Source organism: Phoxinus phoxinus (assembly GCF_949152265.1).
Source record: "Phoxinus phoxinus genome assembly, chromosome: 24".
NCBI classification, from domain to species: domain Eukaryota; kingdom Metazoa; phylum Chordata; class Actinopteri; order Cypriniformes; family Leuciscidae; genus Phoxinus; species Phoxinus phoxinus.
In genome coordinates this window covers 9,367,739-9,382,265 of record NC_136899.1, presented here as the reverse complement: position 1 = coordinate 9,382,265, position 14,527 = coordinate 9,367,739, and the positions used below count along the sequence as shown (strand labels likewise).

At 38.5% G+C, this 14,527-nt stretch overlaps 1 protein-coding gene across 1 annotated transcript; it reads left to right on the top strand.

The window, feature by feature from the left end:
• Nucleotides 1-6,728: 6,728 nt before the first annotated feature.
• bhlhe22 (basic helix-loop-helix family, member e22) lies at nt 6,729-9,861 on the top strand. The gene has a single exon (XM_079601561.1). The coding sequence runs from the start codon at nt 7,646-7,648 to the stop codon at nt 8,435-8,437; it is 792 nt and encodes a 263-aa protein (XP_079457687.1). The 5' UTR covers nt 6,729-7,645; the 3' UTR covers nt 8,438-9,861.
• The last annotated feature ends 4,666 nt before the right edge of the window (nt 9,862-14,527 follow it).

Sequence of the window (14,527 nt, the reverse complement as noted above, 5' to 3'; positions counted from 1 at the left end):
TGACAAATTGCGTTCAAAACACTAACGCAACAATTCGACAATGTGCACAAGAAAATCTAAAATGAGATTATGGCTCAGGCAACACATCTGATTGAGTTTTATATAATGCACTGATGAATGTAATATCAGTAGATATGTAGGCTATATACATTAGACACAACGGGTTGGCACTTCAACGGTACAAAAGCTTGATGTTTTTGTTGATAGGTCTATTGCAATTTTAAATGTGCAACTGTGTGTGTGTGTGTGTGTGTGTGTGTGTGCGTGCGAGGGGCAGAGCGAAAGAGAGAGAGATTTAACTCATTATAATGCATAGCGACCTGCCCTCTTTTGAAAAAAAGAGAAAAACGCAGCCATGCTTTGCAGGGGCTCCAGCCCCTGACTCACTACAAGATAGGGCAAGTCGCTTAGCGGAGGCATCCAACTACACATCGACAGAAACCCGGGAATACAATTAAGTTTCTTTAAATCGCGAAAAGCGCAGTATATTGCGAAAACAGCCTCGTGAAAAAATGAATGGATATGAATGCAAGGAAAACCAACGACCTCCTGCTGAGGCTGTGGAGCGAGCGAGCGAGTGCGTAAGTGTGGAATATTAGCTATAGGATACATATGTGGGATTAGGAATACAAAATAACGCAACAAATGCATAAAGAGAAGGCTAAACGTGTATGATATTAGACCAAATGTAGCTAATTGTTTGCATTTGCTCCCGATCGGCATCATCAGAATAACGGAGAAGCTTTTTCCCACGTTGCACTTGCTATTGTTTTTACAGCGCAATGGATAAAACGCATGCAAAATACAACCACGCGAATTCTTTTACGCGGTTTATTAATCGTTTATAGCAAAGGATAACTGTTTTTTCACGCAAAACGCACGAGGACTCGTTACGTATTGGTTTCGCTTTGTTTGTACCCGCTTGATTCCCACAGACAATAGATTAATGGACGCTGGGTCAACTAGGTCATATTTTACTGCTCATTATGAGAGTACAAACACTGACAAATCAGAAGCGCGTGGGCTTAAGACCAGGATCTAGAAACATGCACGAATTATAATGCAATGCACAAGCATTTTTGATCAAAAATGGCGTTTCCCTTTGTTTCTCGATTCCATTCATTCGACCATCATATGCCAAAAAATCAGCTTAACGCTTTTAGCTACTAATGACAGAAAGAAAACTGCGTGACATAGAACATAAAAACACAAAATAGAACATAAAAACTAAGCAGTAGTCCCATGCACTAAAGATGTTAGGACGGCTGTTGAGGTCTCTATATGGATGGCGATGGCGTTCTTTAATTGTCAATGTTTTTGATTATTGAATCTGTATGGTTTTGGTATCATAATTTCCTATCCCCATGAACATACACCACTGACATACAGTATCCTTGCATATTAAAAACAGCACACAGTAGGTTTTTGAGAGGTCTATTGACACTGATGTAAACAGAATGCGGATTACTGCGCATACAAACTCGACTTTGAGATTATTCTCAGGCTGTTTGCTGCACCAGGGCTGAGGAACATGATCAGAGAAAATGCTCTGCCAGTTCGTTAATGACATAGTATGCATAGAAAGATTGGACACGGTGCAGCAAACTGTACCTGTATCTGAGCGAGTAAGACAAGCCTTTGTATTTCAAGCTAAACTATCCGGATAAAACTCTTAAGTAATCTTATCTCAGTCTACATATACAGCGATTCAGAAATTCGTATAAGGAATCCTGCACAGAAAATGCTGATGATGGCAAACTTAAAAATTTGAATAGCTAATTATTTTCCCTCTTAGTTCTATAGGCCTATACGCTGATCGATTGACAATGATGACAGGCGTCTTGTAAGCAGAGGAAGGCTAAAGGAGGAGTAATTATTAAAGGGAAACAAAAAGCGCGGTTATGTCAGAGCAAACGTGCGCTCCTTTTACTCTCAAGGACATAAGGAGACGGTCAGGACGTTGGTCGCAAACATCTGTTTGCCCAGTGACGTCACCACCCCCATGCAATCCTCTTCTGCTAAAAGCAGATGCCTTATTTGTTTGGCTGGAGAGCCATTAATCCTAAAGTCAGTCGGTATGGGGAAAAGACTGGACAGAGAGAGACCGGTACCGTTTAACAGCACGGACATTGGGAATATTCAGCCCATCTTCAGTCCCAGAAGGAGCTGTGGGAAGTACGTTGCTTTTGTCGCTTGTTCCTTGCGAATGGAATACAGTTATGCGTCTTTTTCGAACGCATTTTGGATGCATCTTTTCTCGAACATGCGTATTAGCTTAACGCGACGTTTGCCTGGAATATATCTGAATTCTTTTTGACGTATTCGAGGGTTGAGTATTTTGTTTCACATTTAACTGGAAGCCTATCATGTGTCTAATATGTATTTTTTTGTGTTTTCTTCTTGTAGGTGTTTGAGTACGTACGGACGTGGTCGAAGCCCCTGAAGCTTTTTTCCCCCTTTTTCTCAGAGGTCCTTTCAAGCAGATCAAATGGTCAACCCCCCATGTTCCCTCTTTGTCCCAGACTGGCTGTCATTTTGATGCAGCTACAAAAAAATAACGAAGGCCTTATCCCTTTGCTGTCAACATTTCATGGCATATTTCATTATATGGTGGTTAAGTAATCTTTTTGAGCATTCGCTTCGCTTTTATCAGATCTGTGCTGTGTTTAAACACTTAACGGAATGGTTTCAGTAGCACAGAACGTCACTGAGATGGGGGTTTGAAAACCATTAATTTAACAGTGAATCCGCCGTAGTAGGCTATACGCGCCGGGACACTAAAACCAGAAGCTGAGGAATGACTGGATAAACGAAGGATTTCATGGTAATACAGCTGCTTTGCGATGGTTACAATGATGGAGAGGGTTTGTAGCATATTTCAGACAGGCTTTGCGTGATTCGAGACTCTGGCTCTCCGTGTTCACAGCGGACCTTGATTTAATGTCTTACAATTAAGGCACGCGGTGAATGCCAAGAGCGGAGCCTTCCGCCAGCAGCAGGCCAAAAATACTGCAAATTCTACCTGAACTTTTCATTTGATTAAATTGCATTTTACCAATAAAAGCTGGTTTTGATAGTTCTGGTCTGTGTGTTGTGGATATTGTGCTAAATAATTGCTAAAGTATGTGTGCACTGCAATCTGTAAAAGTATAAAAAGGGAAACTATGCGATACGCTGCGGCTTGAAGGTGAGGCGCTGTCCACTGCGCGTGGTGCTGAAGTTCTCTGTGCAGAAAAACCGCATCACAGCGATAAAAGTAAACAACTAACAACATGCACACGTGCAAGCGAGTGTGTTTGAGTGTCAAACGAAGGCTGGTATTTTTTAAATAAAAAAACAGAATTAATTTGATCATTAATTTGTAAAAAAAGATCACGATATTGTTGTTTTATGAATCTGAAATGACATAAACCAAACATGTATTAACCCAACTTGTCACGTTGTATTATTAGTATACGCACAAATATTCTTGACACCATGATATGAATATTTTACCAACCTTCACTTGAGAATCTTAAGAGAGAATGGCATTAAAAGAAAAGGTGGGAATGGCCTGCTTAGAGTTGATTTTCACCTACAGTAATCTTCAATCCAATTGAATGATCCCTAAGGAGATGTCGACCCCTAACGGCTAAAACCGTAGTGTCTTATCAAGACGAGAGAAGAGAAATAGCTACTTAAAGAGACAGTTCATCCAAAAATGACAATTCTGTAATAATTTACTCATCTTCATGTCGTTCCAACCCTGCATGACATTCTTTATTTTGCAGAACACAAAATTGAAGAATGCTAGTAATAAAACAGTTAGGGTAACTATTGACTTAATATGGAAAAAAATATAGTAAATAATGACAGAATTTTTATTTTTGGGTGAAATATCCCTTTAAGACAAGCATACAAATATACCCAAATGATGCTGCGTTGAGACTAAACATGAGGATCTGAAATAAACCATGAAGTGGTGGTGTGATTATTATTATTATTTCACTCTAATGCTAAAACTCTGTAAGACAATTACTTTATACATCAATAAATGTAAACAGATATTGTCGTGGGGAGAAACTGTCCTTTATATTTTTGTTTTTTCTTTATAAATCATTACTATTTTTTACCCTTTACATCTGTCTGTGGGTTTTTGCAAATATTTAACCAATGAAAAGTATTAAAAAGAGCTTGTGACTAAACCTCATGACTCATTGGATCATCAAACTGTCAGCCAAACATCATAACTCCACCCATGAAGTGCCGCACGCCGCTTGGACCGTCTCTGCTTGTTTGCAATGCAGGTAAATAAAGAACTGGTAGTTTGAACAAGTACAACGTTTTCTTTACTCAAGAAACACCATATACATCAAGGCTATAATGTTGTATGTATTTGAGGAGCGAAGAAGAGTGTCTAGTCTAGCATTTGCAGTCGAGCCTGTACTGTCTTAAATAGCCTGTGCACAGCACTTTGTCTTTAATAACAAAAACAAATAAATAAAAGAGAGAATAAATAACCTGCCTAGGGTCCAAGGACAATTAAATAAGTCGTACTAAAGGAGCAAGGCATCATACTGATGCCCCAGCAGTTACATAACACACGGCGATAGAACATTTCAAGATGTTGGCGGAATTTATATCCACATCGAATCCCATGGCCATTTGCTACAAAAACGTAGGCGTAATAAAACGCAGTTTTATTAAGAACGTGGCTTACCTGGTAAATGTACGCTACATAACTTGCATTAAATAAGCGTAGACGTTCAATGCAGAACAGTAATGCATCACATAAACTGCCATCATTATTCAGATCACGCACGAGCCTTGACAGATCAGCACGCGCGGCCACAATTGCGCGAGGCGAGCTACTCTCGTATCAGAAGTATGCAGTAATTGGTATGAAGTGACCACTTTGAAATGATAAAATTGCTACTCACTAAAAAAATAACATGTCTCGGTTCATTGTGTTGCTATGCAACCAGTGTTTGTTAAAAGAACGAAAAGATCAGAACATAATATGGCGCAAGAGGAGAGTTGAAATGACATGTAGGCTATAGAGCAACTCCGCCACCTGGAGGAGAAGCAGGATTTAACTGCGCGTTTAAATCATTACTTGCACGAGTAGAGCATCTAAGCCGTTGCTAAGTGATGAATAATAGGCTAATACTTATTAAACGACAGACAGGCCGAGGGTGAGTGAGAGAAAACAAACAGAGGATCAGAAAAAGAGACTGAATTAAATACTAGCGGTATGCTATCTGAATATTGTAATACACGTATTGTATGGTAAGTGATCGTTTTAAAGATCGTTGTCGCATGACATCACGTTGCATGCTTAAATAAGTTGCGTTCGTGTATAATTTTGGAAATAATTATAATAGGTCCATATGTTCCTATATGTTGGCCTAAAAAAATCTAATTTTGTAAAGAAAAAATTGGTTTACGTTCGGCGGTCCTAAATACAGAGTTTAGGAGATGAAAAATACTTCCGGTTCATCCATCACACTGGAAACTGTTTATTGCTCATCTATACTGCAGCAACAGTACCACATGTGGACAGCGCCTGAATCTCTCTGTGCAGAACTATTACTGCATCACTGGTAAGATAAAGGTGAATAACGAACAACTATACAAATGTGCACGCGCGTGTGTAGTGGCAAAAGACAGCTTTTAAATCAAAAAATATATAGCCTATCAAATAATAGAGATCCCGATATTGTTGTTTGTTTTGTACATCTGACTGAAATATGATTATAAACAAAACATAGGCTATATACTCACCCAACTGGTCACGTTACTATTTTACTCTTTTTTTTCTTTCTTTTTTATTAGTCATAAATGTAATATTTGTCATAAATAGCATATTAAATGTTTCGGGGGGTCTGTCCGAATGTTTATGTGCGCAGTCTGAGACCATGTGGCACAGGACAGTATTGCAAAAAACATTGACCACAGGTCCACAGCCCGAGCTACTGACTGTACATGTGCGGGTTTTAACCTTTTTTACTGCATTGTAATAATGACGTTTGAATATGATATATGAATTGGAATTGTATCTGTTTTGTTAAGTAAAAAAAAGTATAATCTAGACATATAACTTAACCTAAATGTAATTTGTGTACAAAAATGTGTACAAAAAAATGTAAAGAGTCTATATAAGAACAGCTGAACATCACTACTGAGATGATCACTACTTAGACCTCCAAAAGATGCCTATTGCTGACAAATAATAAGTGAGAACACCTAAAAAAATACAAGTGAGAGCAAAATTCATTATGGCCACGTGGGGGAGACTCTCGCTCACAAATGTGTCCTCTTTCTTTTTAGAAGCATTGTCCCAAAAGTTTGCACAGTACCATTGTCTGCCACTGTGATGCAAAGTAGCCTATACAAAAGGGCCAAGTGAAGATAAACTTTATTAAGAAGGCCTGCCTACCCTGTACGAGTAGCATATACTCCCAAATGGAAAATAGTTGCTGCTCTGTGTTTATTGCAGATGTTATGCTGCAGATGTGAATTTCTAAGAGTAATTTTAATTAATTACGAGTTTTTTTCTTCTTCATATAATCCAAGTTTTTTTTTTAATATCTCAAGTCTCAATATTTAAAATTCTCAAGATGAGGATAGGCCTTCTCGATACTCTGAAAAATAACTCAAGACTGAATAGCTACACTGTTGGATCATGTGGTTTGCTAAAAGAGCAGTGTTGGGTATGACATGAGCTGAAAGGAACAGGTGAGCTTTAAAACATCACAAGTATAATGTTTGGATTGTCGAAGAGTAAACCCTTAAATGTGTAGTAACAAATACTAACACAAATTTGAGAAATTTAACAACAACACACTTGAGACGAATACATTTTTCTTTAAAATGTTATTTTCAATTTTACAGTTTGCATTAAAATATGTTAAAAGACATTTAGAAAAAAAACCATCAACATTTACCTGAAGGTCAGTTGCCTTCAAGTTTGATATGATCAATAAGTTATGACAACATATTTTTACTTTGCTTTAACTCATCAAAATATTTTTATGCAATTGACAACTTTTTTAAATAAGTTCTACAAGACTACAAATGTAAGGCAGTAACAGTGTTGTTACCAGGACACTTCCCCTTTTTAATATTTGCCTTAGAAATTAGGCTCACTGCCTCCCCCAGTAAATGAAAAAGACTGCAGCCCCAGGAAAAATAAAAATAAAAATTAACATTAGAACATAAAGGAAAGCTCAAGCGGCTTGTTGTTCATTGGGTGCACACAGATGGGCATAGGCATGAAGGAGCTGTGGTGCTTTTGTAAAGCTGTGAGAAACCCGTTTGGATTGTTTGTTACCGTTTTAATCCCATTAATTAAAACGTTAACCTGATTGGGTAGCGCGCGCTCAATCCCGATAGGCGAATCTTCTTCATATTAATAGCCCGACTTGAGATAATGATGTAAAAGACTCCCCCTTCTGCTGCTGATGCTGATCGCTGCCGAGATCTACAAAGTGTGTCTCAACACGATAAACGCAGTGTAGAGCACTTTAGGAGGAGCTACTGCCTCTACACCTCACTTGACAAGTGGGGCAGCCATCAACATCAACTCCACTTCATAGAGTAGAAACTTAAGGAGAGGACAGTGGCTGAGTGAAGCCCCACCATCGCGTCCGACTTTCTGGAGACTATGGACAGGAGATTAAACTTGGGTGGAGACATTTTTCACAAAACTCTCAGCGCAGTGTCGAGCAAAAAGATGGACTCGTTTCGACCGGCTGCGGGTATTGATCTTGGTTCCCGCGACAGCCAGTCGCCCATCAGCTGTTTCGACCAGACCGACCCAGACCCGGTGCAGCCCGGGGGGCGAGCGGGCACGCTGGGGGGTCTGCCGACCGGATCTTTGTGTGTGAAGTACGGCGAGAGCGCAAACAGAACTTCGGCTGCGGAGAGCAGCGGCGGCGAACAGAGCCAGGACGATGACAGTGACGACCGATGCGAGATGATGCTCATGGCGGACGGGAGAACGATGGTGCCCGGCGCAAAGTCAGAGGGAGGTAAGAAAAACAAAGAGCAGAAAACTCTGAGACTAAACATCAACGCCCGGGAGAGACGGAGAATGCACGATCTGAACGATGCGCTCGATGAGCTGCGCGCGGTCATCCCTTACGCGCACAGTCCGTCTGTACGGAAACTCTCCAAAATTGCCACCTTGCTCTTAGCCAAAAATTACATCCTCATGCAGGCACAGGCGCTGGAGGAGATGAGACGGCTGGTTGCGTATCTCAACCAAGGCCAGGCTATCTCTGCAGCCTCACTGCCCGCGACCACAGCTCTCGCAGCACCGGGTTTGAGCGCATACGAGCAGCCGACTGGTTACCCGTTCCCCGCAGGAGTTGGATCATCCTCCTGTCCGGACAAATGTGCCCTTTTCAACAACGTCACCTCCAGCCTCTGTAAGCAATGCACTGACAAGCCTTAAACTCTGCAGCGGTACTGACTCTAGAAGCACATGCGCAACGTTTGACTCTGAAAAAAAAGAGAGAGACTGATGTTTTCCAGCAGTTTTACAATGAGCTCAATATCTAGAAGAATGCTAAAAACTTTTCTTACAACTTCATTCCAAGAAAAAACTGATTGTGTACATACGGTATAGCCTATACTTTAAGTGCTGGTGAGAGTGGGATAAAATCCAAACTAAAAGTCTATGTCTGTTGATGAAGAATGAACAGTTAATTAACGTGGACCCTTCAGAATGACGTGTATCACTGACCTGACAACATGCAACCATGTTTTACCTTGTTTAGGATGCCAAACGTTTCAAGGTTTTTAACTCTAACTTGCAATAATACGTATTCTTGCTACTTTGAATTTATGTTATGTAAATGTTTGCTTTCAAGTGCACCCGTGTTTTAAAAAGCAGCAGCTGGAAGGAGCAGCGTTTTTGGACTTTATTCCAAAGTAGCCTACGTGTTATTTCGAAAGCATAGTTGAGATTGTTCATTTTCAAAATTGTAATATAATATATTGTTAGTTTGGTGGAATCTTAAAAAGTTGTTTTGCTTTTTTAATTTCTCTAAATGGATGAAATCAAGTGGGTCTGCATGCCTGGTCTGATTAAGCATTGTCATAATTGCTGTAAATCTCGCCGATTTGGCTTTTTACAAACACACATGCAGTTTGGGACGTGGCGGTTTCAACTTGTTGTCAGGTCGAGGCTGGAAGCAATGTAGATATATTAGTTTCAATATGACCACAGAGGGCCATTTGTATGTGTTGATGTATTGGAAAGCTTTATTAAAATATTTTGATCCAACATATTATGCCTGGTTGTATGTTGTGATGCCTCTGGTAGTAAAGTGATTCATGGCTCCTGTTGGCTCGAGAGATTACGATCAATAAGTCGCCGGGAAAAAAAAGATATATATATTTTACGGAAGAGAGTTATTTGTGAAATGATAAACTTCGGCATCTGACAGCAATAGTGTTATGATACATTTAACGATTAAGAAGCAAGATGTTTAATATTTCTCTCACCAAATTAGCAGTGGGTTGTTGAACATGAGTGTTTTTAATTTTCTGCTCGTTTACATAAACGGGCGAAGCCCTGGGAAAAAAGACCAGACGTTATGGAGGACAGGAATGCCCTTCGGCCAAAGGAGAATGTCTGTTAGTATTACAAGATAAAGCTTAGTCACCCCGATCATGATTATTAAAAAGAAATCCGTGACGTTGTCTAATAATGTTAATTTGAAAACAACAGTGTATCAAAACTGTCGACTGCAATACCTATATTCCTTTTAATTAAGCACATCGTTAAGGCAATTAAACCTCCTGGATGTGATTAAGGAACATAATTACGACACTGTTCACTGCCGTAATTGGGTGTCTTTAATCACAGGAAACAGTCATGAACATCAGTGTCAGTGTCATTATTTTGCATTGTTCTAGTTCTGGTCATCGAAAGAATTAGACCCGTTCACACGATGCTGATATGAAGTGCAACAGCAATTCCGTTTTCACTTAAAAACTTCACTTCTACAACAAACAATCACGTTAATCATTTAGCTTAAGATTTGTCCTAAATTTAAATAAAGTTGAAGTCTCAAGAATGCTGAAGTAAGGCATAGATAAAATAAATGATGCATTTTAAAAACTGTATAGAACTAGGCTGTATATAAAATCACTAAATCAGTCAAATTCATTATTTAGAATTAATTAGGCCTACTGAAATATTTTTTAAAATCAGACCAGCAAAGGATAAAAAGCTTATTAAGACTATAATTAATTAAAATATCATGAATCAATCACTAACACAATAATAATACTAATAATAATAAACGGAAAAGTGAGGCGAAAACGCTAAAGATCTAACATTGCTAACATTAAAGACAGTGAATTATATATTTTCCCTTAAAAATAAATGGGTTGATGCAGCGCCTGCACGTAAAATAAACCCAATTCGTTTATTTCACGAGCTCACATGTATGCACACCGATGTAGCCTATAAGATAAACGTGTACTTTTAAACATTACAGAGAACTTCGGTTTCTCTATCGAAAGGAAGTTTTAATTTGTCTTGTCGCAAGAGATCTTTGTGGATGAAGATGAAACATCTAATCTTCAATCCAATCATCAAACAGTGAGTTTTTGGGGTGTCAAGGACAGAACTGTTTCTTGCGAACACTTTTAACAATTACACAATGTTTTCACGCACTCCACATAACTCGTTTAGTTCAGCACCAGGGACAGCACCACCACTAGCAGCAAAACATGACGCTCAGTATTACTGCATCACAACCTTCTCTAGTGAACTACGTCACCGGAAATACCTTTTCGCTTAATGGGGATAATACAATGTACTATAATAAAAGGAGAGGATTATTAGGGCCATTTAAACGTTTTTTTTTTTAAACCAGATTTTCACTCAGTTTTATATGGGACGACCTGATAACCTTGCCCAGCCACCGTTTAATGAGACAAAATCATACATAATTTAAAAAGCCAAGCCCTTACTAATTTTACACATTAGCCAATTACAATAATCACATACAATTGGATTCGAGGTAGGGGGAAACGGTGCGTTTTTCTAAACCAGTGACATTTTTAATGGATCACAAAACATCCAAAAAAAAAACATGGATTCAATGCTTGCATAATAAAAGTCAAAGTAAGATGAAAAAAAAGTTAAAAAAAAAAGTAAACAAAACCCAAAAAAGTTACCCAATCTAAAACCAAATGCATAACCACAAAACAGAAGGGGGGGTTCTGAAACATCTTAACTCTCTCCAGTGTTTCAACTCTGTAAATTAGCCATTTGGAAAGCACTAGTATTATATTGCTCTGTCCCCTCTAATTCTCTGCACAGCACAGATGTGGAGACACATGCAGGAGTCGTTAATCAGGGCCAGCAGTAATCAGCCATCACAAAGCCTTGCCTGGATAAATACTGTCAGCAATTACTGTGTGGAGTCAACTACTTTCAGGACCCCATTTACATGATTTCCATCATTCTCTCCCATGCTCCCCAACTTTTTATTCGCCAGTTCCACATACCTTAACAGGCAGCATCAGCGCGAGACAATAACGAGACTGCATTAATTATAGATTGCACTGGGATGCATTATTTAATACAGCGATTAGCTTATACGACAAAGGGTTTAATTCAAAAGAACTATATGGGATCCATCAAAAGAAGTCTAAACTCTCGTAAGAGGCATGAAGCTGTAATGTCACACAGATCCTTGAGTTTAATCAGTGAGCATCACTGTAGGATTGAGCTTGTAGTGCTCAAACTCACATAAACTCAAAACCAATGAGGCAACTAAGAGATAACCACCTTACTAGTGACACAGAATCAAAGCAGTGTTTGTATTCATGAACCTAATAACGCTTAACCTGTCTTTACAATGTCTGCACTGGAGCTTCAGAGGTCATGAATAAAAGTGAAAGATAAAAAAGGCGGCTTTTCATAAACCATAAAATATCCAATTTACCATATCAAGAGCTACCAGGGCACCTATTTGTTATATAGATGTGATGTATGCTGGGGGTGATAAACAAGGATATTCAAAGTATACATAAGAGTACCCTGTCGGACCGTCCTCTTTATCAGCATCAGGCTCACAGCCGAGGAATTGAATCATCTCTCTGTTCTTGTACCGACTAAAAGAAGAAATATGCTGTACATGCGACAGTAGCCCAATGTCACGCGCTGTAATTTACACTTGGCTGTGCAAATGATGTTGTTAAATTAAAGGAACAGAGAGCGAAATTCCTAGTGTTAAGGTTAATTGCTCTTCACGTGAAATATGTAATGCTAGAAGTCATTTTGTCAATGTTAAGTTGCACTGGCATGATTCATTTGCAGGTCAAAAAGATTGAAAAGTTAAACACTACTTGCTCTCTCGAAACATTTATACACAGTAGGCCGACGTTTGGTAACTTCGTGAAAATAACTGGAGAAATGGTGAGCCAAAAATTACACACACACAGGTCAGAAGTTTGAAATAATTACGCTTTTTTGTTTGTTTGTTTTTGAAAGAAGTCTCTTGCTCACCAACGCTTAATTTATGCATTAAAAAATATAGTAAAAACAGTAATATTCTCAAATCTTATTACAATTTAATTAATTGATTGCAAGTCTTCAGTATCACTTGATCCTTCAGAAATGACTTTAATATACTGATTCAGTGAACATTTTTTATCAATTATTATTGGTGCATTAATAATAATGGTTTTTATTATTATACATTTTTAAAACAGTTGTGCTGCTGAATATTGTTAATAACAAGAAATCAGGATCATGAAAGAAATGATCATGTGACCCTGTAGTAATGGCTGTAAAAATACAGCTTTGCCATCACAGGAATAAATGTGACTATATTATTGAAATAGAACAGTTCTTCTAAATTGTATTATGTAAAGATATTATTTATATTGAATTTAGGTCCTGTTTAACAAGTATGCATCTTATTATGAATTAATGTATTTGGTCTAGACTTCAATCTCTTGACCTTCATGTATGTGCTGTAATTATGCCAGATGTGTCGGGGGAAAGTATTGGAAATCTTTTAAGAATCACGGTCTAGATCTGTCACTGCTGATTACGAGCTATTCTTTAAAACAGGAATTACATTTGTTGAGTATTGCCTATTGTCTGGATGAATGAGATTAATGGAGAGTTTTAAGATCTTAATCCCTTTACAACACTGTCCTTTTCTTTAAATAATGATGTTCTTGGAGTTGTTTGCGGATTACGATGCTCAGACAGGGTTCTGATTCACAGCGCTGCTAGTGACAGATTAGTATTGCACAAGAGGTCAAAGGTAACGGACCAGCTGCACCAATAACTACGGCCTCGTTAGGCTTCCGGGGAGAACGTTTCAATTTGTAACATACCCAGTGTTTGGTTCAGCCCAATTAGAGACAGTTTGGGGGTTATGGCACAGAAAATGTGTCATTTGTTTTCAATATACCTAATTAAAAGCAGTGCGGATATACGCAGCGCGTATCTGAAAAGTTAAAAAAAGTACAAATACTTCGGCATCGGAGTTTCATTACATGAAACTGTTGTCGCATAATCACCATATGTGTCCGGAACAGAAAAAAAATGACAAAGTGTGATCACAGTCTGAATTCTTGCCATATCAAATGACTCATTTATAAAATGGTTCATTTTTACCTCTGTAAATGGCACATGAATATTAATGTGTATAAAGGTACACTTATGAGCTAAATAGTGCAGCACCTGTTCAGGACGAGCACATCGAAGGGATACGGTTATGCTCAACACTTGTGAGAATCATATACTTTGAAATACAAACTTGTGGCTGAGGGGGAAGGCCTAATGTGCCAGCGGGACAACATCATTACCAGGGGAGTCAGTCAGAGAAACATCCACAGCCCTGCTCTCTCGCTCCATGAGGGAGTTCTGCCCAAGTGAGGCAGGCCAGGCATCCAGCATCAGCCATATGAGGCACAGAGCGGACATATGGAGTTAAAGCAAGCCCCCTGCTGATTGTGGCTCAGGATTAATGTAGACATTCGTGTTCTACATTACGCATGCCGTTTGTGTAAGGCTTTGTGTTCCTAATGAGAAGGGAATTAATTGTTCTGCAGCCTATTAAACAAGAGTTTCTGTTGATATTTGTCTTTTTCAGAAGTGAGGACTATGGTTGAGATCTGTCATTTGAATTGATCAGCCTTAATTCATTAAAACAATGAAAGAAATGTGGTGTGGAAATTAAAACTCGTGTTCTGTTTGAAAGATTGAATGCTTGACCTCTTATATGTAAATTGAGGTTACTGTAATCTAATCAAAACAATTTGACAGATATTATTGATGTTCTAACGCTCTGTGTCTACACAAACTGGGCATGTTATTCTCATAAATGTGACTTTTCTATTACAGTATTGCTAGAACAAACAAACAAATAAATAAATAAAATGGTTATTTTAAGCTCTTTAAGCTGTCTGTTTTATTTTTTAATATGCAAATGAACACCTGAACATTGACAAAATTGTTTCTAGCAAAAATTTGAAGAGCAACTAACCCCAATATTACACACAC

Bases quoted from the DNA above. Each gene is read 5' to 3' on its own strand.
- bhlhe22 (XM_079601561.1), top strand. From the start codon at position 7,646: ATGGACAGGAGATTAAACTTGGGTGGAGACATTTTTCACAAAACTCTC.